This window comes from Notamacropus eugenii, chromosome 5, assembly GCF_028372415.1.
Source record: "Notamacropus eugenii isolate mMacEug1 chromosome 5, mMacEug1.pri_v2, whole genome shotgun sequence".
NCBI lineage: Eukaryota > Metazoa > Chordata > Mammalia > Diprotodontia > Macropodidae > Notamacropus > Notamacropus eugenii.
Window position 1 is genome coordinate 319,903,709 of NC_092876.1, and position 26,360 is coordinate 319,930,068.

The following is a 26,360-nucleotide window of genomic DNA, read 5'->3' on the forward strand; positions in this document are numbered from 1 at the left end:
ACAGATAACCCTGTTCATTAATTTCAGGCCAAGGATAAAGCAAGGAGAAGTATGCTTGCCAATATATTATTCACCATTATGAATGAGATTAATCAGTCTAAATTTCTGAGGGATTATCTACAGAGGATGAGGTATTCAGATACTCCTAAGTGCTGATCCTAAGTGCACTAAGCCTCAAACGATCGCAAAGTCTTGCAAAGCTTCTTGGATAAGATCCATAATCATTCAAGAGTTTGGTGTAACCACCCACAGAGAGAAGAAAAAAAGGTAGACTCCTACTGTCCATATTATGACATGGAGTGAGAGATGGGACACCTTCAAGAGTAAAAATATCTTCCAAGATTTCCATTCAAAAAATAACTTTTGAAAATATCATCCTTGTGCAAACAGGCAAAAAGTTGGGCCCAGAATTAAACTGGAGGGGGCAGGTAGGTGATTCAAGTGTACGGAGCACCAGCCCTGAAGTCAAGAAAACCTGAGTTCAAATCCAGCCTCAGACATTTGCTAGCCTAAATGACCCTGGGCAAGTCACTTAATACTCACTGCCCACCCCAGCCCCCAAAAAAGAATGAAACTGTAGAAGAGTAGGTTAGCACACCTTCAGGAAACTGAAAAACTTACTCAATGTCCTCTGACATCTCTTAAAAACAAAAGCCCACCTTTTAAATATCACATTTCTATCAATGTTGTAAACAGTGTGAAAAACTAGTTTCTAAAGAAATAAAAATGATACTCATTCACCAGGCAATAAATGTGTAAGTAGTAGGTGAGAGCAGGCTACAATACATTACATGGAATAAAGAAAACAAACTAAAGGATATGCTTAGACAAATGTATAGCTAAAAAGATGAGCTGATCAAAAAGCAAAAATAAGAGATGAGTGACCAAGTTGTATGTTCTACTGTCATGATCAAGATATTAAAATTGAAGACCATCTCCAACATGCCATGATCTATTAACTATATGAGAGACCACAGGCAAGAGTCACAAATGATAGGTTGCAATCTGTGACAGTAGAGGAACCATTAAGACTGATAAGATTACACAACCATTTGAGTATGGTTCTATGATTGAAGAAAGAAACCAAAATAGATTACTGAACTGAAGTCAATTTATATAGAGCTTTAGGGTTTATAAACCATAGTACAGTATGTTCATCATTTCATGTGAATTTCTCAAAAACCCTTTAAAGACTAAAGGCACTCTCTCTTTTTTTAAGTTGAGGAAAACAAAAGAAGTTAGGTGACTTCACAAAGACCACACAATCAATAAATGTTGGAGTCAGGTAATCAGGTCTCTCTTGATTTCAAGTCCACTGATCTTTTCCTTTGTATCACAAACTGCTCTTGTTTAACCTTGAATGTATTAACAGCTATGATCTGAACAACAAAACAAATATAATACTTTAACTTTTATCCAATGGAAAATCTGAACATCTAAAACTGCAGATTAATGTTGTTAATTCCAGTTTGGGTCCCTGTCAAGACTCTTTAAAACAGGCAATTACTTCTACTCACATATTTGTCAGGTTTATAACTGCTACAACAGAATACAAGGCCATCATCAATTGAAAAATGGCTTTATCTGAAATATTAGAAAGCAGTGAGGTACAGTGGAAAAAGGACTGGTTCTAGGATAAAATGAAGTAAATCCAAACACTGCTTCTGATGTTTACTACCTGTGCTATTTTGGGAGGAGTCACAACCTCCTTAGGCTATTTCCTCATCTACAAAATCAGAAGTTTGTACCAGATGTTTTCTTGGGTCCCTCCGGCTCTAGAGATATGATGTACTGTTAGATGTCTATGCTGTATTAATATACAGCAACCTCTCAATGCCAAAATATAGATACCATAGAATGTTGTCTTTTAACTCCCCCCAAAATATTAACAGCAAAAGTAAATGGCATCCCTCTCTTTAAAAGAAAATATTTCCCTAATTTGTTTTATGAAGACAGGAGGTATAGAACTAATGTTCTCAATCCTTAAACCTGTATGAAGATTATTCCAATGTAAAACTATCTTGCTTGCAATTTCATCGTTCATTCAAAGAACTTTTACTAAGAAAGAAATTAAGAGATAAATAAGAAACATCTTAGTTAATATTATCACTTCTTTTATTATATATTTTGTTGAGCCCTTTAAAACAGACATAGCCTGAATAACATTCTCATGGGCAACATTAGTTTATATTAACACCACAGTACTTTTTTTTTATAAAGTAAATTATAACCTGAGCTCAACCACAATGCCATGGAACTATGTTATATTGTATGCCATGTTATAACTATGCTATACTGTCATGGGTTGATTGTGCATAACACAAAACCTTATGAGTAAACAGAGACCCAACCTCACAATATTATTTCACCTAATGTTCTGAAGGAGCCATTCAATAACACCAGACAAAGCATACCTCTAGCCTCTAAATGGAAATAATTCATTACTAACAGCCCTCTAAGATGTAAGTTAGGCATACCACAAAATTAGAGGGAGTAGTTGGACTATATTTTAACTGATAGCTGCATTAGTATTAAAGATAAGTTTATTCCCAGAACTGAGTAGTAAAGAACTGAAATGAGGAGGGCCTAAGGGTATTTAAAGAATTACAAGATGAGTCAAGCTCCTACTTGAACTGCAATGAATTCCCACATGAAAAACATGTTTTAAGAATCAAATCAAACATATTTCATAGTCCATAAATTATTTTTGAATTAGTCGTACATGTTACTTAAAAGTAAAAAAAAGCAGTGTGGTAATTTCAGGCCCTTCTTATAAAAGGTAGGATAGCATCCCACCTTACTCCAAACTAAACTCAGCATAGGTTACACAACCTTTTCTTCTCCCTAAAATGAACAAATGAGTTGACTGACTAATATAGTCATAGGTAACTATAGTTTTAGGAATTTATCTGAAATATGATCTCTGGAGCAAGAAATAAATAAATGCAGCTATATTTCTTATATGATTTATTAACTGAACTTACCTCCAAATATTTGATCACAGAGGGATTGTAGTCTATTGTCTTCCGGTTCACAGCCTTTCTCATTCGTTTTCCATCAAATGTGAGCTGCTGCATTGCCTGTTGCTGTGCAAAATCTGGTCGTTTGTAAAAAAGCTGCCTCGGTGCCTGGTGCTGGAACCGTGGCATATGGAAAAAACGAGGTGGAGAACCAATTTCTGTAGCCATGGTGATGTTTTCCTTCTAGGACACTGAAAGAAATTAAGAAAAAAACAAAACTTTCTTTTAATATAAACAGAGCAAAGCATAGTTCTCAGAATACATTTTAAAAATACACACAACTTTGTTTCACATTTTCAAAAATGAAGACATGTTATTTTTCCTCCAATCTAATGCAGAAATTAACTGAAACTGAGGCCACATAGTAATGTTATTCAAATGAGGGTAGTTCCCCAAGCTATCCCTAGGCAAGAGTTTATTGTTAGATTCTACAATGGGGGGGGAGAGAGGGGGAAGCATGGTAGTTCTTTAAAAGAGCCTCTCATGTATGAAGGGAAAAGAAAGAGTTGCAAGAAGGCTTTTAAGAATAATCACAATTTCTTTGGAGAACATGGGAGTAATCAAAAAACATGATTTTCATCTACTGGCTTCAAAATGACAAAATAGAAGGATAAATAAGAAATCAGATAAATAAGAAATCAGAAAACTGTTATAAAAAACAGATGGTAAGATTTGTAAATACATGCCAGAAGATAACACAAAATAATGTTAACCCAACATCTAAAAACCTTAAAAAATATTTGGACAATAATAAAACAAATTTTTTCAGCTTAAGTGCTTTTCTATTAAAAAGTATAATCTAAATTATTTTACCAATACTACAACTATACTCAAATTTATATAACATTCAATACCGAGTCTTTGCAAGGCTAATTAAAAAATATAAAGTAAACTTTTTTTTAGTGTAAGACTGGGATAGGAAAGATTTTTACAACAAACTTTTCATCACTAGTAACAATGAAACTATACTTGGAGGCTAATTTAATCTCTTATGCACTACAAGACGAAACAGAAATGGCATTTTAGAGCACCTGAGGTGCAGAAATTCATAATCTCTGAGTCCATTTACCAAAGCATTCTAAATAATTATATAAATACAATAACAAAACACTTAAAGAAATAAAGAATTTAAATAGTTGGACAAATATTTAGTACTGATGGTAAGATTTGTACCAATATAATAAAAAGGTCAATATTGGCAGTTAATGTGGAAGAATGTCAAACCATAGGAACATTCTGTAGAGACAGACAAAATAATAACTTTCATGTAGAGGAACAGAAGGTTTAGTCTAAACTGTCAAGAAAAATGAAGAAAAAATGTAGGAACACTGGTGAGAATAACCCTTCCAGTCATTATAAAATAGTTACCAAAAACATTTGTTACTGATTTTAAAAAAGAAAAAGATCATCAATGAAACCCAGTAGACAAAGAAAAATCAGACAGTTTAATTCAATATAAACTACCTGAGAAAAAAACTAGTTATATGACAATAATTGCTGGGAAAACTAGGAAAGCAGCCTGGCAGAAATTAGGTGTAGAACACCTTTACACCATATTCAATAATAAAAATTCAAAATAGATAAGATTTTCACTATTTTGTATCATACAAACTAAAAAAATCAGGCCCACACTTAAATGATAATCTTTCAGTAATATTCTATGCATGTTAAGGATGAAATATCTCAAACTCTCAAAGAATTAAAGTGACCATTAAAAAGATAATGGAGGCACATGTAGAACATGAGCAGTCACATTACAATGAAGAAATGCTCATGTTACCAAAGAGATATATGGCTCAAAAAAAATGGGCCAACTGCATGATGAGAATAAGAGACAATAATGTACAACTTGAGGGTCCTACTAGTATATCAAGGCAACCTGAAATCAGGGAAAAATATATGGAACAAGCAACTAAGGTTGTGCCAAGCTGTCAACTGCTATAATTTCAGGTTTGCCTTTGTTATTTATGCTCCTTGAACTAAGAACCCTAAAAAGTACTTCAAGAAATCTAGAGGAAGGCCCCTAGCACATTCAAATGAATATCTACCACAGGATTTATGGAAGGACAAGGTCAAATCACCGAAAGTGGGGTGACATAGATGGGTTGTGTTCTGCTTCTTTGAGGGGAGCGACCACAACTATGAGATTGAGGATTCTTTGAAGTATTAAAGAAAACCGGAACAAGATGATACCAAAATGAGATGTCAAAGTTGCTGAACTGGGTGTTAGGGCAGTTTTGCCCTCATGACAAATAAAAATTTCAGAAGAGTAGGTTTGGAAGGAAAAGTATAAAGAAAAAAGAGAAAAGGATCCAGGTTACAGCCTTGGGATACACTCATACATATAATATAGTGATATTTCACAGCACTATTTTTTCTGACAGCAAAAAAAATTTAAGAGAATAGTCATTAATTCGTTGATGGTCGAATTGTGGTAGAGGAATATAAAGAAACTTAAAACATGACAAACTGAGGAATCCACAGAAACATGGAAAGATGTATGGGTTGACAGAGTAAAGTAGTATCAGAAAATCAGTTTTCACACTGACTGTAATAATGGGAAGAAACGTTTCTAAACTCTCAGAAAATACCAATTACAGCATACAATTTTGGGGTCATAGAATGTATAAAGAAATGTATCTCCATTCTGTCATGGGAAATATGGGAGATTTTGGATGAGAAATGGTACAAACAATGTCAGATGAATTTGCTATTTATCAGCTGTTTTTGACTTAATTATTTTTCTTGGTTCTCTGGATTATAAATAAAGGTTCATTAGGCTAGAGGTCAAGGGTAAAGATATGGTGGCATATCCAGAAACTATTAGAGGGAAACAATTTTTTTAATGTAAATGTTTTAAAATATATAAATAGAAGGGCAAAGAAAAACTGGCATGAATAACTTGTCATTTTTACAGTTCCATGGGGATTACCTAGATGAACCCTCCCCCAGCCCTGTTGTAATATTATCAACTCCACACATTCATTATGTGTTTATTACTGGTCATTCACAACAGACAGTGGAAAGAAGAGACTTTATTCTTCTTTCTTCTTAATGGGGGAAGGAGTAGTCAGAGAAGGTCAGGAAATAGAAGAGGCAGGTTGTCATTAACTGGTGGGGGGAGGGATTTTAATTTAAAAAAAAAAACAAAACAATGAACGTTTCATTAGCAGTCAAGAGACTTGACCGCTAGACACTGCCTAGCTACATGACCTTGGTCATATCAAGGTCTCTGGGTTTTAACTTTCTATTTAAAAGACAAAACTAGACTAGACACTGCCCTTCAGCTTTGAAATTCAGTGATGGTACTGTGCTAATAGCACTAAAGGAAACTATAAGAGAAGTATAAGACATAGCCTTTGTCCTCAAGCAGTTCACAATCTCCTTAAGGATAACTAATGGACAACAGCCAAGCAGTAAAGCATAAAAGAATATCTAAATAACTAGGCAATCTATAATAGCAAATTAATCAGAAGAAAAGCATATTTCCATTTCATTCTCAAAGAATTCTCAAATTATTTACTAATATATGTTGTATTTTTATGTTTACATGAATCATTAAAATAGGTCACAATCATAAAGAACTTGGAAGTTGACAACTCTCTTATGAGGTAGCTAATGAAAGAATTATCCCTATTTTCAATGAAATAATAAGAATAATAGCATTTATATAATATTTTGCAGTTCATAAAGAACTTTATAAATATCTCACTTTATCCTCACAACAACCCTAGTAGGCAGGTGCTATTATTATCACCATCTTACAGAACAGAAAACAGAGTCTGGCGTAAATAACCCTCTGACTCTAACCCTAAATTCCCACAAAACTCCAACTCTAATGCTAACCCTAAAATGTATGCCTCCAATTCTAAGCCTAACCCTAATCCTAGTGATTGGAGGCTGATTTGAACTCAGGTCTTCCTGACTCTAAGTTCAGTGCTCATTCTACTATCTAGCTATCTGTAGACATGTGCAAATAAATAGACATTATGCAAATGAAGTAGTTAAAATATCCTTAAGCTTTGACTCAGAAACTCCAATGCTTTACGGCACAAAAAGAAAAGTCTCCTAGAAACAAAAATATTTATAGAAGCAATTAACTAGAAACAAATACCTATTATTTAGGGAATGGCTAGACAAACTGTGGCACATGAGATGTAATGAAATTGTGTGGGTCAGAGCCCATCAACTCAAAGGAAAATCAGAGATTTCTCAAGGTAGAAGCAAAACAGCAAGATTTTATTACGATCTCAATCTCAGGAGAAAAGGCATCTCTTCTCTAATAAGTAATAAGTAATCTAATAAGAGTGAGACACTTGCAGAAGGCAAGAACAAAGATTATATAGTCCTAACAGAAATCCCCCACCCTCCCTGCTGGCCCTTACTCCCACTGGCTGGGAGGCAGGCTCACAATCTAAATGGGGGCAATTTACCTTAGAAATAAGGAGCAAGAAAGTAGTACAACAACCAATGTAAAGCTAACACAAAGCTCATAACCTCATTTGGCATGCAGTATGCTGAGGTGGCACTCCAAGAGGTGGGGGTGGGGCCTTAAGGTTCAAGTTTCTTCAAGGTCACAATTTCTGGGAGATAGTAACTTAGGCCTAACTACCTACTAGAAGCCTACTGTCAAGTGCTGAGAAGTCTTCACTGACTCTTTTTCACTCAATCCCTCCTCTTATTTTATCCTTCTGAAGACTTCTCACACCATTGTTGGCACATATCCTCTGCTATTTTATCTTCTTCAGCTACATCAGGACTGGGCCTTTCTTGATCTACTGGCACTCAGCCCTGCTTCTTAAGTACCATCAGTCCTACTGATCCCTCAGCTTTCTCTTCTAATCTGATCATTTTGGACAGGGCATCCTTGGCAACTCTAGTCATTAACCGTATCATGCAAGGGAGGCAGACAGGGAGTAGGATGACTCCACTGATTGCTATTAGCAGGAACAAAAGTATTTGCTTCCACCAACTCCCACCAAACCAAGACCACCAAGAAGTATTAAAGGGAGAGGTCCAAGTCTGTACAGAGACATGGGCTAGTTTCCTAATCCTTGTTAATGTCCTTGACAGTTTGCCCCATATCATCTATCTTTATGCAACAGGTAGATAAATTAAGTTTCCCAGAGATTCCACCTTCCTCCAAAATTAGTCTATGTTGGAGTATAGCTTCTCTACTTTGGTCGGCAAATTCTGATAGTAGGTCAGCTGTTTTGGTAGTTGGTTGGTTATGATCTCTACCACTACTTGGAGACAAATCAGTTTATTAAGCAGGTATATGGGGGTTCTATATCCCCAACACCCATCTTGGGCCCGAGCAGCTGGACCATAAGTTTGAATAATTCTTTCGGGTGACCATGTGTCGTCCCACCCACTGGCATCTCCAGTGCTGGCTATGGAGGAATCTATACTTCTCTTCACTCTTTCTACTTCACCATACAATTTTCTCTTCTTCTCCTGGTAAGAACTTAGGTCTCACCAGGCCTATATAACATACTCCAGTGCAATTCTGAGGAAGGTGTGTGTAAGCAATGAGCCCACATATCCAATAGTGTCCCTTGAGGGTGGGATTACTAACTTGAAATAACCCATAAGCAGGTGGATAATACTGCAAGTCCTCTGGACCCAATGAACCTCCCTTCATAAATGTCGAATTACATACCCATAATTGTTGTTTTCCCTTCCAAGTACAATTATACCATTCCCCAGTTTTATTATCTGCACTCCAAAACTCATTAAATCACGTTCGAGTCTCATTCCTCTCCTATGCCCATTTTAGTCTCTTAATCTCTGTATTTTCCTTAGTACTATTAACCTCTATACAATGCCACATCTCTGGTTCTACGTACACCTAAGTTAGTCCCTTAGCAGCAGCCCTGAGCCTACAGTTGTTGTCTGTATGGGGCTGGTACATACTATCATGGGTGCATATTAGCAATTCCGTTTTTACATATTACTCCCGTCAGGTTCCATCTTCCTTTATACTTGGTACAATTAAGAGTGGATAGCAATGGGTTCTTGAGTTGGCACTCCAGTCTCCATGTAAATGTCCACTCACAATTACTTTTCCCAAGCCATTTGATTCAGACAGTACCTCCCCTTCCTCATCTCAGCTAGTGGCCACTCATGTCCCTCAATTGGTGTCCAAAAACCGGTCCCACTGTGTACTTTAGACCTATTGCTAAGAATCCATACCGGACTGAGGGGAACTGGGACCCAAGGCCACTGAGCTAATTGTTGGCATCCCCAACAGATCCAATAATTTGTTAAGTTAAAGATATTAGCCACCATTTTCAGCAATTGCTCAAAAGCATTTCCTCCAGATAGCCAAGGAATAGGTTTCAGGTGTACAAAGGATAGGAAAAGCAAGATTCGGTTGCATTCTCTTAGGGGAAATGATAGAGGTCCTCAGAGAAATTTGTAGCCCCTACGCAAATAAAAAAAACCCTAAAACAAAGAAGATTAAGCCCAGAAAGATTAGAAATAGCAAGCCTTTATTCTTCATAGGCTGTGTGACCACTCAATACATGGTTGTTTTTGGAAGCACAGCTTCACCCCTTCTGGTCCTACTGGATTCACAGTCCACTCAGCAGGAGGAGTTACTGGGCCCATTACTCTAGTGTGATGGGTCCATCCACATTCCTGGGTTCTCACAACAGTGTCTGAAGTCAGGAGTATTTGGAAGGGCCCGTCCCAAGATGGAGTGAGTTTTTCTTCCTTCCACGTCCGTACCAGCACCCAATCACCAGGCTGGAACTGATGTAGAGGAAATCCAAGAGGAGTCGTTCGGGCTATTAGACCTCGAGTCTGCAAGATATGAATATGTTTTGCCAGGATAGATATATATTCTCTAAGGAACCTATCTTTGTTTTCAAATATTGGCTCCCAACTCTCTCCATTTTCCATTCCTGGGTAAGGATGACCATATAAAAGTTCATAAGGGGACAGACCAATGTTTTTCCTGGGTTTGGGTCTTATCCTGATCAAAGCTAGTGGCAAGCACTTAGTCCAAGGTAACTGAGTTACAAGTGTCAATTTGGTGAGCTGTCTTTTAATTTCCTGATTCATCCTTTCAACCTTGTCAGAGGAGGGAGGATACCATGGAGTACAAAACTCCCATGAAATATCTAGAGCTTGTACAAGAGACTGGAGAACTTTAGCTGTGAAGTGTGTTCCCTGATCCAAGTCTATCCTCTCAACCATCCCATACCTGGGAATTATTTATTCAATCAAGACTTTGCTAACCACTTGAGCATTTGCTTGAGACAAAGGATAAGCCTCCACCCATGAGGTCAAGTGATCCACTACGACGAGTAGGCATTTCAGACAACCCACTGGGGGTAACTCAGTGAAGTCCACCTGTATGCTCTGAAAGGGTCTGATACCCAGAGGTCATCCTCCTATGGGCATCTGACATTGGGCTGACTTGTTTAGTCCTTCGACAAACAAGATAGCCAGCCATCCACCAACTGCCAGGCCAGCATGTACAAGCCTGAAGAGACAAATTGGGTTAAGACCACATCATACAGGTTCTGGACATCACAGCGGCTGCCTTGGTGTAGATGCTGCAGCACTTGTCTCATACCTGCTTTGGTCAGTACCTCGACCATCTGGGAGGAACCAATGCCCATGGCTATTCTCCTAGGCTCCAAGATCTTGGGTCTTTTTCATTTCCTCCTGAAAAAAGGATGGAGAGGGGAGACTAGGGGAGGCAAGGGGGAAAGGAAGGAATGAGAACCAACCTGATAGCCCAGCTTGGTACAGAAGGTTGAAAACAACATAGGCATAGGCATTCAACACAGGAGTTCAGGAAAGTGGTGCTGAGTTAAAAGTAGAAGACGCTCAAGAAAAAGCAATAAGCACCAATATTATCTTCAATGTTGAGACTGATTTCATGCAGTATTTAACAAAAAGGCAGCCAGATATTCTTAGAATGAAATTACACTCAACTAAGAGATTTGCCAATCTCAGGCATCTATTTCATAAACTCCAGTTAATGTGAGCACCACACCTAGGGAAAACAAACAATCCAGATAGGGAACACAATGCTATAAAAATATGAGTAAACTTAAAAAGACATGCTTAAAAGTACTACATAATCATTTCATTTTTACTCTAACTCAAATGGCTGAGTATCACACTTTTCGTGTACTGAATCTACACTACCTAGCAAACTACAGATATTTATTAAATAACAATGTTACATAAGTTCTCTACTTGTTTAACGTGTTTCTCATGTCAAAAAAAAAATTAGTAAATTGATGAGATGGAAAAAAATAAGCATAACCAAAAGAACAATACATACAATGTAATGAAAGGATTACTAAAAACTCAAATCTGACCAATGAAGGTGTAAGAGATAATAAAACAGGATTCTTCCCTCAGACCCAAAACATAGGAGACAACTGTAAGAGAAAATACATATGTACTGTCCAAGATAACTCTTTAAAGTAAAAAAAAAAAGTGAAGCCCAAAAAAGATTAAAATGTCTTTTAAATATTGACTATTTCAGAGTTTCAAATATAAGCTATATAGACTTACTGCATAAAAGTCACTTTTTACTAACAGAACAAGTAATATGAAGGACAAAAACATTTCTTATGGTTCTGAAAAATCTGTCATTTTGTGAACAATTTTAAAACCTAAAAAATGTTAACGTAACTATTATTTGCACACACAAAAACACGTCCTACAAAAAGATAATTATTAACAAAAAATATGGATTATCCTTTAATAATACCATTACTGACCACTGTTGAGTCAGAGTTTTGTGGCTTCTCAATGGTTAGTATTTACAGTGTTAGTCATTGTGCATATTGTTCCTTTGGCAAGTTTTATCCAGTTTATTATTGCACCCTAAAGAACGACAAAAAATCAGAGAAACATGAGAAACACTGCATGCAGTGACTTAGGATGAAAAAGATGAGTTTAATTCCCCAATTGATAAATGGTCAAAGGATATGAACAGGCAATTTTCAGAGGAAGAAATTAAAGATATCTATAATCATATGAAAAAATGCTCTCAATCACTTTTGATTAAAGAGATGCAAATCAAAACAACTCTGAAGTGCCACATCACACCTATAAGATTGGCAAAATGACAGAACAGGAAAATGATAAATGTTGGAGAGGATGTGGGAACACTAATTCATTGTTGGTGAAGCTGTGAGCTCATCCAACCATTTTGGAGAGCAATTTGGAACTATATCCAAGGGGCTACAAAAATGTGTATACCCTTTGACCCAGCAATATTGCTACTAGGACTGCATCCCCAAGAGATCATAAAAATGGGGAAGGGTCCCATATGTACAAAAATATTTATAGCAGCCCTCTTTGTAGCTGCCAAAAACTGGACATCAAGAGGATGCCCATCAATTGGGGAACGGCTGAATAAATTATGGTATATGAATGTAATGCAGTACTACTGCGCCATAAGAAACGATGAATAAGAAGACTTCAGGGAGGCCTGGAAGGACTTATATGATCTGATGCTGAGTGAAAGGAGCAGAACCAGGAGAACTTTGTGCACAGCAAGACCACAGTGTGCAAGAGTTTTTTCTGGTAGACTTGGAACTTCATAATAACGCAAGAACTTAAAAAAAAAAAATTCCCAATGGTTTTCTAAGGCAAAATGCCTTCCACACTCAGAGAAAGAACTATGGAATTCACTCGAAGAATGTAGCAGATCATGTTTGTGTGTGCGTGTGTGTGTGTATTATGTTTTCATTTGTTATATGATTTCTTCCATTTATTTTAGTTCGTCTACATAGCATGACTAGTGAAAACGTATTCAATAGGAAAGAATATGTAGATCCTATACAGAATTGTATGCCATCTTGGGGAGGAAGTGGGGTGAAGGAGGGTAGGCGTGTGTCTGGGGTAAAAATCTAAGTTTTATGGTAGTGACTGTAGAACATTAAAAAAAAAAATTTTTTTAAAGATGAGTTTAGATATGTTTTAATTCTATTTTCCAGAGCAGTACGGTATTAACCGTACAATATAGGCAGGGTTGGAGGTAGAATAGGTTTGGAACACTGGAAAATTAATACAGCATAGGGATTCAACTTGACAAGTATTTATTGATAATTTATGATGTACAAGACTTTTGGAATATATTCCAAGATTTTAGAGAAAGGGTTAACACAAGACAGCAGAAGTCTGATTTTTGCAAAAATACAACATGGCAAAAATGTCTTTAGTTGGAATTACACTAATAATATGTGGAAAAGAGCCCAACTAACAAGCTCCCAACTGTGAGAAACATGCTTACCTTAAACAAAGAACAATACTTGTTGTAAAATCAGGAAAGCTTTAATAATCTTTATGTTCATTCCCCTTGAATGAAGTGGTAGCTCCCACATAAGGCTACAGGAAGACCACAATTTTGTCAGACCAATGCAAGCCCTTTACACTGCTCCAAATTTTGGACTTTCCACCACACCATCCATTGGCCATGTGGCCATGTTCTCCTCTCTGATAGGCTTTCCCTAAAATAGCTAGTCAAGTCTGTATACAAGTTTCTGACCTTTTCCCTGACCCTAGCAGGTAACAACTCTCACCACTTAAGCCTGGGGGAACTTGTGGAAACAGAACTCCTTCCTTGTTTGCCACATGACTAAAATGTTCATATCCTTTGACCCAGACATCCCACTGCTAGGCATATACCCCACAGAAGTCAAAGATGGAAAGGTTTCATTACATCAAAATATTTGTAGCAGCACTTTTTGTAGCAGGAGGAAAAAAAGATGCCCATCAATTGGGCCGTTGTTAAGCAAACTCTGATACATTAATGGAATACTACTGTGTTCTAAGAAACAATGGATATAAAAACGACAGGCACATAAGAATTATGAACTGATGAAAAGTGAAGTAGAGCCAAGAAAATATAAACAATGTACACATGGACCTTTTTCTCTGATCTCTTTTAGTTATTGACCTAGCAGTGGTATAACTGAGTCAAATGAGACACACAGTTTACTGACTTTTCAAGGCTAGTTTCAAACTGCTTTCCAGAATATCAACACCAATTCATAGTTCCCTCAATCAACGTACCTGTTTTCCCAGTCCCTTCAATGTTATTTTCCATTTTAATGAGCTATGCCAAAACTGAGGAGTATGAGACAGAATTTCAGAGCTGCTTTAATTTGCATTTCTCTAATCATTAGTTATCTGGAACATTCTTAGAGCTACTAACAGCTTGAATTTCCTTAGAAAACTGCCTTTTCTTGTCCTTTGTTCATTTATCAATGGGTAAATAAATTTGAACTAAGTTCTTTATAAATCTTGGAAACAACACCTCTATCAGCAAATATTGTTATAAAGATTACTTCCAATTTCCCATTTCCCTTCCCACAAAACATAAACATGTCTAAAGTTAAATCCATTATCTTTTCTCCAAACCTTCCAATCTTTCAGGCTTCCTTATCTCTGTTGAAGGCATCAGCATCATCCTTCCAGGCTATCCATTTCAAAACCTCACCATTATCCTCACTCTCCCTCATTCCACATATCCAATAACTTGCCACATTTTGTCATATCTACCTTCAAGACATCTCTCAAATCCAAACCCTTCTCTCTACCCCCAAGGCTTATCATCTTACTTCAGGTTCTCATTTAGATTATTACAATAGTCTCCTAACTGGTCTTCCTGGCTGAAATATCTTCTTGAGCCAATTAAGCTACACACAGTTCCCAAAAAGTAATTTTCCTAAAGCATGGATCTGACCAGTTGAGTCCCCTACTCAAGCAACTCCTATAACTTCCTATTGCCTCTAGGATAAAATACAAACTCTGTTTAGCTTTTTAAGCCCTACACAACCAAGCACCAAACTACCATTCCAATTTCATTAGATATTATTCCCCATCCCATACTGTGAGATCTAGCCAACCTGGCCTTTTCTCTGTTCCCTTAATCACACCTCTGTTTCTATGCCTTTGTACTACCTTCATTACTTTACAGAGTATTTCTTGAAACACAGTTAATGCGCCATCTTCTCTCACTAAGCCTTTTTTATGACGGCACCAAATGCTAGAACCCTTTCTTCTAAAGTACTTTATATTAAGTACTATGAATATACATTTAATTAACTTTCTATAGTTTTGCTGAACACATTTTATATGTACTTTCCACACCCATTAAAATGATAGATCATTTCAAGAAAGGGATTTTGTTTTACTCTTTGTACTTCTATCTCCCAACTCACCCCAGTACAATGCCTGCAACACAGTAAGAACTGAACACTTGATTAATACTCAGAGCACAGTACTCTCAGAAAAGCACAGGCACTGGAGTCAAAGGAATCGGGTTCAAAGTGCACTCCTCTGTGACTTTATGCAACCTGTTTAGCCTCTTTGGACTTCAGCTTCCTCATCTGTAAAGCAACAGATTAGACTAGTTGGTTCTTAGAAGTCTCTTCCAGCTCTAAATCTATGTGGAACATGATTTGTGGGGGGGAAATCCCTCAATTTTACTGATATAAATCTGTACTTTATAATGCTTTCTTAGTTATTTGGCATTCATTATGATTTCCCTTTTCCTTGTGATCTCCCCATTCTGATCTCTAATTTTGCTATTTTTTTCCTTTCTCCTCAACTAATTTTGTTAATTATATTGATTTTTTTTAAAGCAGCTCCAGGAAACCTAGGAGATTTGGATAAACTGATACAAAGGAAAGTGAACAAAACCAAAACAATTTATAGTTTAAGAACACTGAAAAAACAATTCTAATAGACTTTAAAAAAATCTCATAAATGCAATGATCAATCATTATGCCTAAGGCTGGTTATAATGACAATCTCCTGACAGAGAAGTAATGGGTCATAACACAAAAAATGAAACAGATTTCCAGACATGGTCAATATGGATATTTGTTTTGATTGACTACACAAATTGTAAATGGGTTTTGATTTTTCTTTCTTTGAGGGAGAGGGAGGAATGGGACAAATGGAAAAAATATTTTTAATTAATTAATTTGTTTTCAGTTTACAACAATCACTTCCATAAGTCTTAAACTTTCTCCCCTTCAGTCCCCAAGATGGCATGCAATCTTATATGGGTTCTACATATACATTCTTACTAAACACATTTTCACATTAGTCATGTTGCATTAGAAGAATTAAAATGAATGGGAGAAACCATGAGAAAAAACAAACCAAAACAAAACATAAATCAAGAGAAAATATTCTGCTTCATTCTGCGCTCTGATGCCATAGTTCTTTCTCTGGATACGGATGACATATTGCCTCAAGAGTCCTTTGGGAATGTTTTAGGTCCATGCACTGCTGTGAAGGGCTAAGTCTATCAGAAACAGTCCTTACACACTGTGGCTGTTAACAGTGTACAATGTTCTCCTGGTTCTGCTCATTTCACCAAGCATCAGTTCATCATATAAGTCCTTCCAGGCCTCTCTGAAGTCCTCCTGTTAATCATTTCTTATAGCACAATAGTATTCCATCACATTCACATACAACAACTTGTTCAGCCATTCCCCAATTGATGGGTATTCCCTTGATTTCTAGTCTAGCCACCACAAAGAGAGCAGCTGTAAATAATTTTGTACATGTAGGACCCTTTCCCATTTTTATGATCTCTTTGGGATACAGTCCTAGAGGCAATATTGCTGGGTCAAAGGGTATGCACATTTTTGTAGCCCTTGGGCTTAGTTCCAAATTGCTCTCCAGAATGGCTAGATCAGCTCACAGCTCCACCAACAATGAATTAGTGTTTCAACTCTCCTATGTCTTCTCCAACGTTTATCTTCTTCCTGTTTTTTCATGCTAGCCAGTCTGATAGATGTGAAGTGATACCTCAGAGTTGTTTTGATTTCCATCTCTCTAATCAACAGTGATACAGAGCATTTTTTCATATGACTACAGATAGCTTTAATTTCCTCCTCTGAAAACTGCCTGTTCATATCCTTTGACCATTTATCAATTGGGGAATGACTTGTATTCTTCTAAATTTTACTCAGTTCTCTATATATTTTAGAAATGAGGCCTTTATCACAGATATTAGTTGCAAAAATTCTTTCCCCATTTTCTGCTTCCCTCCTAATCTTGGTTGCATTGGATTTGTTTGTGCAAAAATTTTTCAACTGAATGTAATCAAAATGATCCATTCTGCACTTCATAATGTTCTCTCATCTCTTGTTTGGTCATAAATGTCTCCATTATCCATAAATCTGACAAATACACTATTCCTTTATACCTAGATCATGTATCCATTTGGACTTTATTCTCATGTATGGTGTCAGGCTTTAGTCTATGCACAGCTTCTGCCACACTTATTATCCAGTTCTCCCAGCAGTTTTTGTCAAATGGTGGTGAGTTCTTATCCCAGAAACTGGGTCCTTGGGTTTATCAAACAGTAGACTGCTATATTGATTGATTCCTATGTCTTGAGTAACTAATCTACTGATTACTGATTCTACTGATCTACTCCTCTACTTCTTAGCCGGTACCAAGTCACCTTCCCTAGCATTTCTTTTCATTAATTCCCTTGATAATCTGGACCTCTTGTTCTGCCAGATGAATTTTGATATTATTTTTTCTAGCTCAAGAAAATAACTTCTGGCAGTTTGATTACAATGGCACTGAAAGTATATTAATTTAGGAAGAATTGTCATTTTTATTAATATTAGCTCATCCTATTCACTAGCAACTGTTGCTTTTCCACTTACTTAGATCTGACTTTATTTGCGTGAAAAGTGTTTTGTAATTGTGTTCATATAGTCCATGAGTTTGTTTTGGCAGGTAGACTCCCAGATATTTGAAAGTGTCCACCATGGCTTTAAATGAGATTTCTCTTTCGATCACTTGCTGCTGGGCATTCTTAGTAATATATAGAAATGTAGATGATTTATGTGGGTTTATTTTGTACCCTGCAACTTTGCCAAAGTTATTATTTCAAGTAGTTTTTTACTTGATTCTCTGGGATTCCCCAAGTATATCATCATATCATCTGCAAAGAGTGATAACTTAGTTTCTTCTCTGCCCTATTCTAATTCCTTCAATTTTTTTCTTCCCTTACTGCTACAGCTAACATTTCTAAGTACCATACTAAACAACAATGGTGATAATGGAAATCCTTGTTCCACCTCTGATCTTATTGGAAATGCATCTAGCATATCTGCACTGCATACAATGTTTGTTGATGGTTTTAGGGAGATACTGCTTATTACTTTAAGGAAGGCTCCATATTCCCATGCTCTCCAGTGTTTTCAATAGGAATGGGTGTTGTATTTTGTCAAAAGCTTTTTCCTTATCTATTGAGAGAATAACATGGTTTCTGTTAGTACTGTTGTTGATATGATCAATAATGCTGATAGTTTTCCTAATATTGAACCAGCCCTGCATTCCTGGTATAAATCCTACCTGATTATAATGTATTATTCTCATGATAAGTTGCCGGATTCTTTTTCCTAATATCTTATTTAAATCTTGTGCATCATGCATTAAGGAAATTGGTCTATAATTTTCTTTCTCAGTTTTGGTTCTTCTTGGTTCAGGTATCAGAACCATATTTGTATCATAAAAAGAATTTGGTAGGACTCCACCAATTTTCCCCAAGAGTCTATATAATACTGGAATTAACTGTTTTTAAATGTTTGATAAAATTCATTTGTAAATTCTGGCCCAGGAGATTTTTTCTAGGGAGTTCACTGATGGATTGTTCAATTTCTTTTTCTGAAATGGAGTTATTTAAGTATAACTTCCTCTTCTGTTAATCTGGGCAATTTGCATTTTTTTAAATTCATCAATCTCACATAGATTGCCAAATTTATGGGCATACAGTTGGACAAAGTAATTTCTAATTATTGTTTTAATTTTCTTTTTTTTGGAGGTGAGTTCATCCTTTTCATTTTTGATACTGGTAACTTGATTTTCTTCTTTCCTTTTTTAAATCAAACTGACCAAAGGCTTATTAATTTTATTTTTTTCATAAAATCAACTCTTTTATTAGTTCAATAGCTTTCTTAATTTCAATTTTATTAATCTCTCCTTTGGTTTTCAGTATTTTTAATTTGGTATTTACTTGAAGATTTTCAATTTTTTCTTTTTCTAGCTTGTTCAGTTGCATGCCCAATTCAGTGACTCCTCTTTATTTTATTCACGTAGGCATTCAATGATATAAAACTTCCCCTAAGAACTGCTTTTGCAGCATACGTGTTGGTAGGTTGTCTCAATACTGTCATTCTCTTGAATGAAGTTATTGTTTCTATGATTTGTTATTTAACCCACTCATTTTTTAGGATTAGATTATTTAGTTTCCAATTAATTTTTGGTCTATCTTTCCACAGTCTTTTATTACACACAATTTTTACTGCATTATAATCTGAGAAGGATGCATTATCTCTGCCTTTCTGCACTGTGTGAGGTTTTTATGCTCTACTACATGGTCAATTTTTGCATATGTGCCATGTACTGCTGAGAAAAAGGTATATTCCTTTCTATATCCATTCAGTTTTCTCCAGAGATCCATTGCATCTACCTTGTCCAGAGTTTTAATCACCTCCTTAACTTCTTGTTTATTTTAAGGTTAGATTTATCAAGTTCAGAAAGGGGGAGGTTGAAGTCCCCCACTAGTATAGTTTCACTATCTATTTCTTCCTGTAAATCCCTTAACTTCTAAAAATTTGGACGCTATACCACTTGGAGCATATATGTTTAGTAATGAAATTGCTTCATTGTCCATGGTGCCTTTTAGCAGGATATAGTTTCCTTCCTTATTTATTTTGATTAGATCTATTTCTGCTTTTCTTTGTCTGAGATTAGGATTGCTATCCCTGCTTTATTACATCACCTGAAGGAAAATATATTCTGTTTCAACCTTTTACCTTTACCCTGTGTGTATCCCCCCATTTCAAATGTATTTCTTGTAAACAACATATTGTTGGATTATGGCTTTTAATCCATTCCATTTCAAATGTGTTTCTTGTAAACAACATATTGTTGGATTATGGTTTTTAATCCATTCTGCTATCTGCCAGTTTTATGGGAGAGTTCATCCCATTCACATTCACAGTTATGATCTGTCTTTCCCTCCATCCTATTCCCCGCTCCCGTTTGTGCTTTTAGTTCTTCTTTCTCCCTTCCCCTCCACAATAGTTTTAATTTTTGACCCCCACCTCCCTCAGTCTTCCCTCCCTTCTTTCAGCCACCCTCCCTTTTACTCCCCTTTTCCTTAATCCCTCCCTTTTAGCCTTCCTTCCCTTTTCTTTCCCTTTTCTCCTCCTACTGCCTATAGAGTGTGTTAGATTTCTATATTTAACTGAGTTTCTTGTTCCCTCCTTGAACCAAATAAGATGAGAATAAGTATCAAAAAGTGCTCATGTCCCTTCCCTTTTTCCCTCTACCGTAATGTTTTTTTTTTTGTCAAACCAGAGGCTAGGTGAAATCTTTTTGAATTTCGCTGTGCTATCTATGGGGGAGGGGTAGTCTAGCCGCACGAGATCTCCTTTCCTGAACCAGAGTATAGGCAAGCTCAGGGGTTGGTGAACCCCCATCTGCACTGGTGTCTACTTAATTCCCCCGGCTGTGATAAGGTATACCTGGAGTCCTGGTGTTGGTTTTTACAGGCTCCACCCCCCAGGACTCCGGATCTCCTCCTGGTTTGCTGAGGTGCGGCTTTCTGGGACAGCTCTGGTTCTACACTGGTCTCCTTCACCCATAGCAAGATGGATTCTCGATTATCTACTTAGCCTCCCAAGTTGAGACTGTTTACCCCTTCGGCTGATCCCACTATTCTCTAGGTTTTTCAAGGTCAACAAGGGGAGGGAGAGAGCCTTTACAATTCACTCCACCACCCTGGCTCAGGAAAAAATAATTTAAAATTCTTTTAATTAAAAGTCACTTGGATTTATCTTTAATTCAACTAATTATGTGTTAATGTGTAATTAAATGTGTTCCATTTTTTATTAATTTCTAGTCTTATTTTAGTCCTTTTTGTTTTAATTATTCAAAAAACATTTATAAAGTGCTTGTTATTTGCCAGGTATTGTGGTAGGTGCTGTGAATACAGAAAAAGGTTTACAAAAAAAAATCCATAATCCTTGACCTTAAGGAGAAAGTTCACATTCTAACAACATGTAAATATCTCAGAGGAGACGATGCAAAAGGTAGGAGTTGAGTGGAGACTTAAAAGAAAGTCAGGGAAACTAAAAGAAAGTACATTTCAGGGATGGAGGAAGTCGGTGAAAAAAAAGATAGAAGGTCTATAAGTGCATATATGAAGAGCAATTCTATTCAGGTCATTATAGATGGATCAGAGTGCATAGAAGGCAGTAAAAAGTAAAGTAGGTAGAAAGGGTAGACAGGGCCTTAAATGCCAAACAGAGTACCCTATGCTGGATCCTGGAGATAATAAGCGGGCCTTGAAGTTTATTAAGTAAAGGAGTAACACTGTCAGATGATGGGGAAAAAAAGGGCAACAGCTGACTAGCATAGCACTACTTAATAAGAGTTTTTAAGGATAGGAATGTTGTTTAGGAAGCAGGGAAGGATCCAGAAAACAGATAGCAGATGAAAAAGAAACAGCAAGAGAGAGGATAAGAGGGACAATATTGCATACATCAATTTCTTTCAATGTGTTGACTAATTTTGCTAAACTTTTTGTCTCTTCTTTCTCATTAAAAAAAAAATTCTCTATTATTAAAGGGATGGCTCTCCAGGAGGGGGAGGAAGGAATGCAAGGAGATATCTAGGTGATATAAGAACAAAAATTATGAATAAAAATGTATTTTTTTAAAAAGTTGAAAGAAGAAAAAGTACAGACAAATCAGGGAGAAAACTAGCATACTAGCAAGAGGGGTACAGCAGGATCAAGTAGGTGTTTTTTAAGGACAGAGGAAACACAAGTAAATTTGTATACAGGGAGAAGTATAAGGAGCTACTGAAGCTTAAAACTTCACTAAGACTTTTGAGACACCCTTTAAGTCAGAAGAAAGTGAAGATAAACATGTGAGTGGGGAAGATGGTAGAGACAATCTGCTAGAGAAGCTGAAATGGGATACCATCATGGGTACATGAATAGAGAATCGCCTTAACAAGAAAAAAGATCATCTCATTAGCAGAAATCAAAGTGTAGAAGGAGATGGTAGGGAAAAGACATCTAAACGTTGTGAAAGAATGGTAAGAGGGAGCTTTCAGCAAATGGCCTCAATTTCTACAATGAAGAATAAGGCAAAGTGCTCAGCAAAGAGGGCATATGAGTCTTGAGAAAAGTCAGTCAATAAACATTTATTAAACCTCTACTACATACCAGACACTTGCTAAGCACTAAAGATACAAAGTAAGGCAAAAGACAATCTCTGCACTCAAGAAATTCCATCTAATAGAGGAGACAACACACAAGGAAATAGGTACAAACAAGTTATATATAAAATAAAATGGAGCTTATTAATGGAGTGAAGACACTAGACTTAAGAAGCATCAGGAAGGCAAAGAATTCACTGAAAAAAAGGTTACTAAGTAAATGTAATAAAGGGAAAGCCTGGAAGAGACTTCCAGCAAGGAGAATTCAAACTTGTACATGAATGAGTCAAGGTATAGGTAAAAGGACAACTAGTGCTGGAAGGTGGCAAGGGAAGATGTGTCATCACTGAATACCTACTACAAAGGTGCAAAGAGTGAGAAAGAAGGATATTTAAGACAAAAAGAGGTTTATTAATTACAGAATAGGTATTCCAGAGAGCAAAGTGGAAGAGCAAATAAGAACTGTGATAAGGAAGACTTTGTTCATTTTCCTTTTTAAATAAATTTGTATAGATGTCTTTTGCTTCTTTTAACCTGTCCCCTCCCAGAGTCATCCCATATAATAAATAATTTTTAAAGACAGAAGATAAAGAGGGAAAAAAAAAATTAGGAAAATTGATTGGTATATCTAATAATATAGATATATACTATATATAATAGATATACGATATATCTGTTTATAAGTCTGAAAATATATGAATACACCACACTTAAGGAGGGGAGGTGTCTTTTTATATCACTCCATGGAGCCATATTTTGCAATATTCATTTTTTATTTTGTGTGTGTGGGGGTGACTCTACATTTATATTATTGTAGTCACTGTGTATAATAGTGTTTTGACTGTACACTTCAGTATGCAATATTTCCATGCTTTTCTATAAACATATTTATATTTTCTTATAGTACAAAATATTCCATTACATAAATGTACCATAATTTGTTTAGTTATTCCTCAAACAGCAGTCTTATCTACTTTGTTTTCAATTCTTTGCTATCTTAAAAAGTGCTTCTACAAATATTTTAGTGAATATGGGGACTTTTGCTTAACAATGGCCACTGTGGGATATAAGCCTAATAATGGAATCTCAGGTTCAAAGGGAATGAACATTTTAGTCACTTTATTTACATAATTCCAAATAAGTCCAAAATAAACGTGTCAATTCACAGCTCCAGCAACAATTGGCTTGTGTTCCTATCTTCCCATAACCTTTCCAACAATATTCCCACTTTTTAAAATCATCTTTGCCTGTTTACAGATAAACTGAAACCTCAGGGTTGTTTTAATATGCATTTGTCTTATTATTGATTTGGAGCATTCACCCATAGAGCCAATAATTAGAATTTCTTCACAGAAAAATTCTATCAAACTTTTAAAGAACAATTAGTACCAAGACTTGATTCCCCTTTAAATTTTTTTAAAAATGCAAACAATTGATTTTTCTTTTATCCTTTATAAACAAAGAAATAAAATTCAGGGCTATAAATTTGCCATACAATATTACTAAATGGATCTATGATCACAAATAATTATTTGTTCTCTCCCACAAAACAGATCACAATTTATTCAGGTCATCCCAACCTGTAAGGATTCTTGTCCATTCACACTGTAGGTCCTGAATCTCACTTTCTCTTGACATATCACAAGGATAACAGTTGAGCACTCAGCCTGTTCTCCTGTAATCCTTCATCCTTGGTACACAAACAATATATTTGCAGGCTTCTTAAATCTAGGCACCTTTTCACTGCCTTCTCTGTGAAATTAATTCTTCAAAAATATTATTCTCCATGTACTAGCTAAGTTACAATCCAAAAATGCTAATGTGCTGAATACTGTCATTGAGTCTATTAACCTTTTGTTGTTTCTATATCTTTCTATGCCTTGCTCTTTAATCGAAATTTATTCAAAATAAACTGTCTTTTTAATTTTGACAGAACCCTGCATCTTTTGATTACTTTATCAATTTGCACACAGTGTTACTAAGGTTACAATTTCTGTGCCTTCGGAAATTTACCTGATTTTTCTATTAAGTAAAAAATTCCATGTATTCCACGCGTATCTGAAAAATACATTCCCTCTACTATCCATTTTGTCACCTCACTACTTCTATGAAATCCAATTTCTTCAATTTTAAGCCTTTTTTGTTTTATTTTTCTAATTGTTAGTGGATTGTTAAGGTCTATTATAACTTTTTGGAAAAATATTTTCTGGTAGGTCTTTTCTTTTTATACATTTAACTAATTTATTACTTGGTGTACAAATAGTAAAATTATATATTCATTATCCAGAGCACCTTTAAAAGGATACCAATTTGTGGAGCTGTGAGCTGATCCAACCACTCTGGAGCAATTTGGAACCATGCCCAAAGGGCTACAAAAATATGCATACCCTTTGACCCAGCAATATTGCTTCTGGGACTCTATCCCAAAGAGATCATAGAAATGGAAAAGGGTCCCACATGTACAAAAATATTTATAGCAGCTCTCTTTGTGGTGGCCAAAATCTGGAAATCAAGGGGATGCCCATCAACTGGGGAATGGCTGAACAAGTTGTGATACATGAATGTAATGGAAAACTATTGTGCTATGGGAAACGATGAACAAGAAGACTTCAGAGAAGCCTGGAAAAACTTATATGAACTGATACTGACTGAAAGGAGTAGGACCAGGAGAACTTTGTACACAGCAACAACCACAGAAAAATTCTGGTAGACTTAGTACCTCATTGAAATGCATGGACTTTAAAAAATTTCCAATGGACTCTTGAGGCAAAATGCCTTCCACATCCAGAGAAAGAACTTGGAATTGGATCGCAGATAGAAACAAACCATTTTCTTCTGTATTATGTTTTGTTTAACGGTTTCTCCCATTCATTTTAATTCTTCTATGCAACATGTACTTAATAGGAATGTATGTGTAGAACCTATATAAGATTGTATGCCATCTAGGGGAGGGAATGGGGAGGGAGGGGAGAATGAGCAGGAGGAAGTGGAAAAAAAATCAAAGACATGAAAGTGATTGTCAAACACTGAAAACAAATAAAATAATTCAATTAAAAAATAAATTTTAAAAAAGGATACCAATTCCTTTTGCTAAAAATCTCTTTGGGTCTGAATTGAAGTGTCAGATATCATCACTGAAATACCCAATTTTCTTGAACAGGATAAATGCTTTGACAGTCCTTTAAATTTATGTACATCTTTTAAAATCAAGCATCAAACCATATTGTTGGATTATGTGTTTTAATCTATTCTGCAATCCTCTTTCATTTTATTTGGGGAATTAAATCCATATATATTCAAAATTATAATTTTTGAATTTGTCTTATCTTCTATGACTTTTAGGTATTAACTTTTATGCAACTATTTGCATTCCTGATGTCATGATCTTTGTTTCTTGACAGATTATAAAACACTGAAAATATCTTATATCTTATTGTAGTAACTTTTCTGTCAATGATAGGCTACTGCACTGCTCCAGATCTTTATTGCCTCTCTATTTGCACCTACTTCCTTCCCTCAAAGCCCAAGTAATTAAACAATATTGCAATTACTTTTCCTACCTTATGATGATTAAATTAAGAACAATTAGTTTTATTCTTCTAACCATGAATACTGTCCAACTATCTTTAACAGCTTAAGTTCTTAACATCTTAACATTTCAATTTCTCAGATTTCACAGATTCCCTTGAGTGATCTTTTCATTTGTATTCTTGTAGTTATTGCACATATTGCTCTGGTTCTGCTTAAAAACTCAGTGTGAGTTCATACTAATCTCTCCATGCTGACCTAAATGTGATGAAGTCTTTTTGAACAACAAATTCAACAATGAGACTGAAGGCAGAATGGAAATCCTTTCCATAGTTCTACCTCTGAAAACAAAAACATCTCTCAAACTAAGATTCTCAGAGATGGAAGAGTAAATAATTAACTAAACAAACACAATTTAGAGCTATAAAAGAGTTTTAAACTTCTCAGAATGGATTTTTACAAATTTATTTTGATTGATTTTTAAACTGATTTTAACATTAATTAGGAGGAGCACACTACCTGTCAATAAATGGGTCAATGGCTTGCTTCCATGAATGCCAA

General features: G+C 35.9%; 1 protein-coding gene across 4 annotated transcripts in view; it reads right to left on the reverse strand.

Moving 5' to 3' along the window:
• Positions 1 to 26,360, reverse strand: part of WDR33 (WD repeat domain 33) — a 117,508-nt gene that overhangs the window by 65,145 nt on the left and 26,003 nt on the right. For 3 of the 4 annotated variants that reach the window (XR_011967892.1, XM_072613452.1, XM_072613454.1), the window contains exon 2: positions 2,985 to 3,211. Coding sequence is in view for 3 of the 4 variants with exons in the window: in XM_072613452.1 (XP_072469553.1) it covers positions 2,985 to 3,188 (204 nt within the window). In the remaining variant the exon portion in view is untranslated. Of the gene's footprint in view, positions 1 to 2,984; positions 3,212 to 10,605; positions 10,698 to 26,360 lie in introns of all 4 variants that reach the window. The other variant, XM_072613453.1, reaches the window with a different exon arrangement.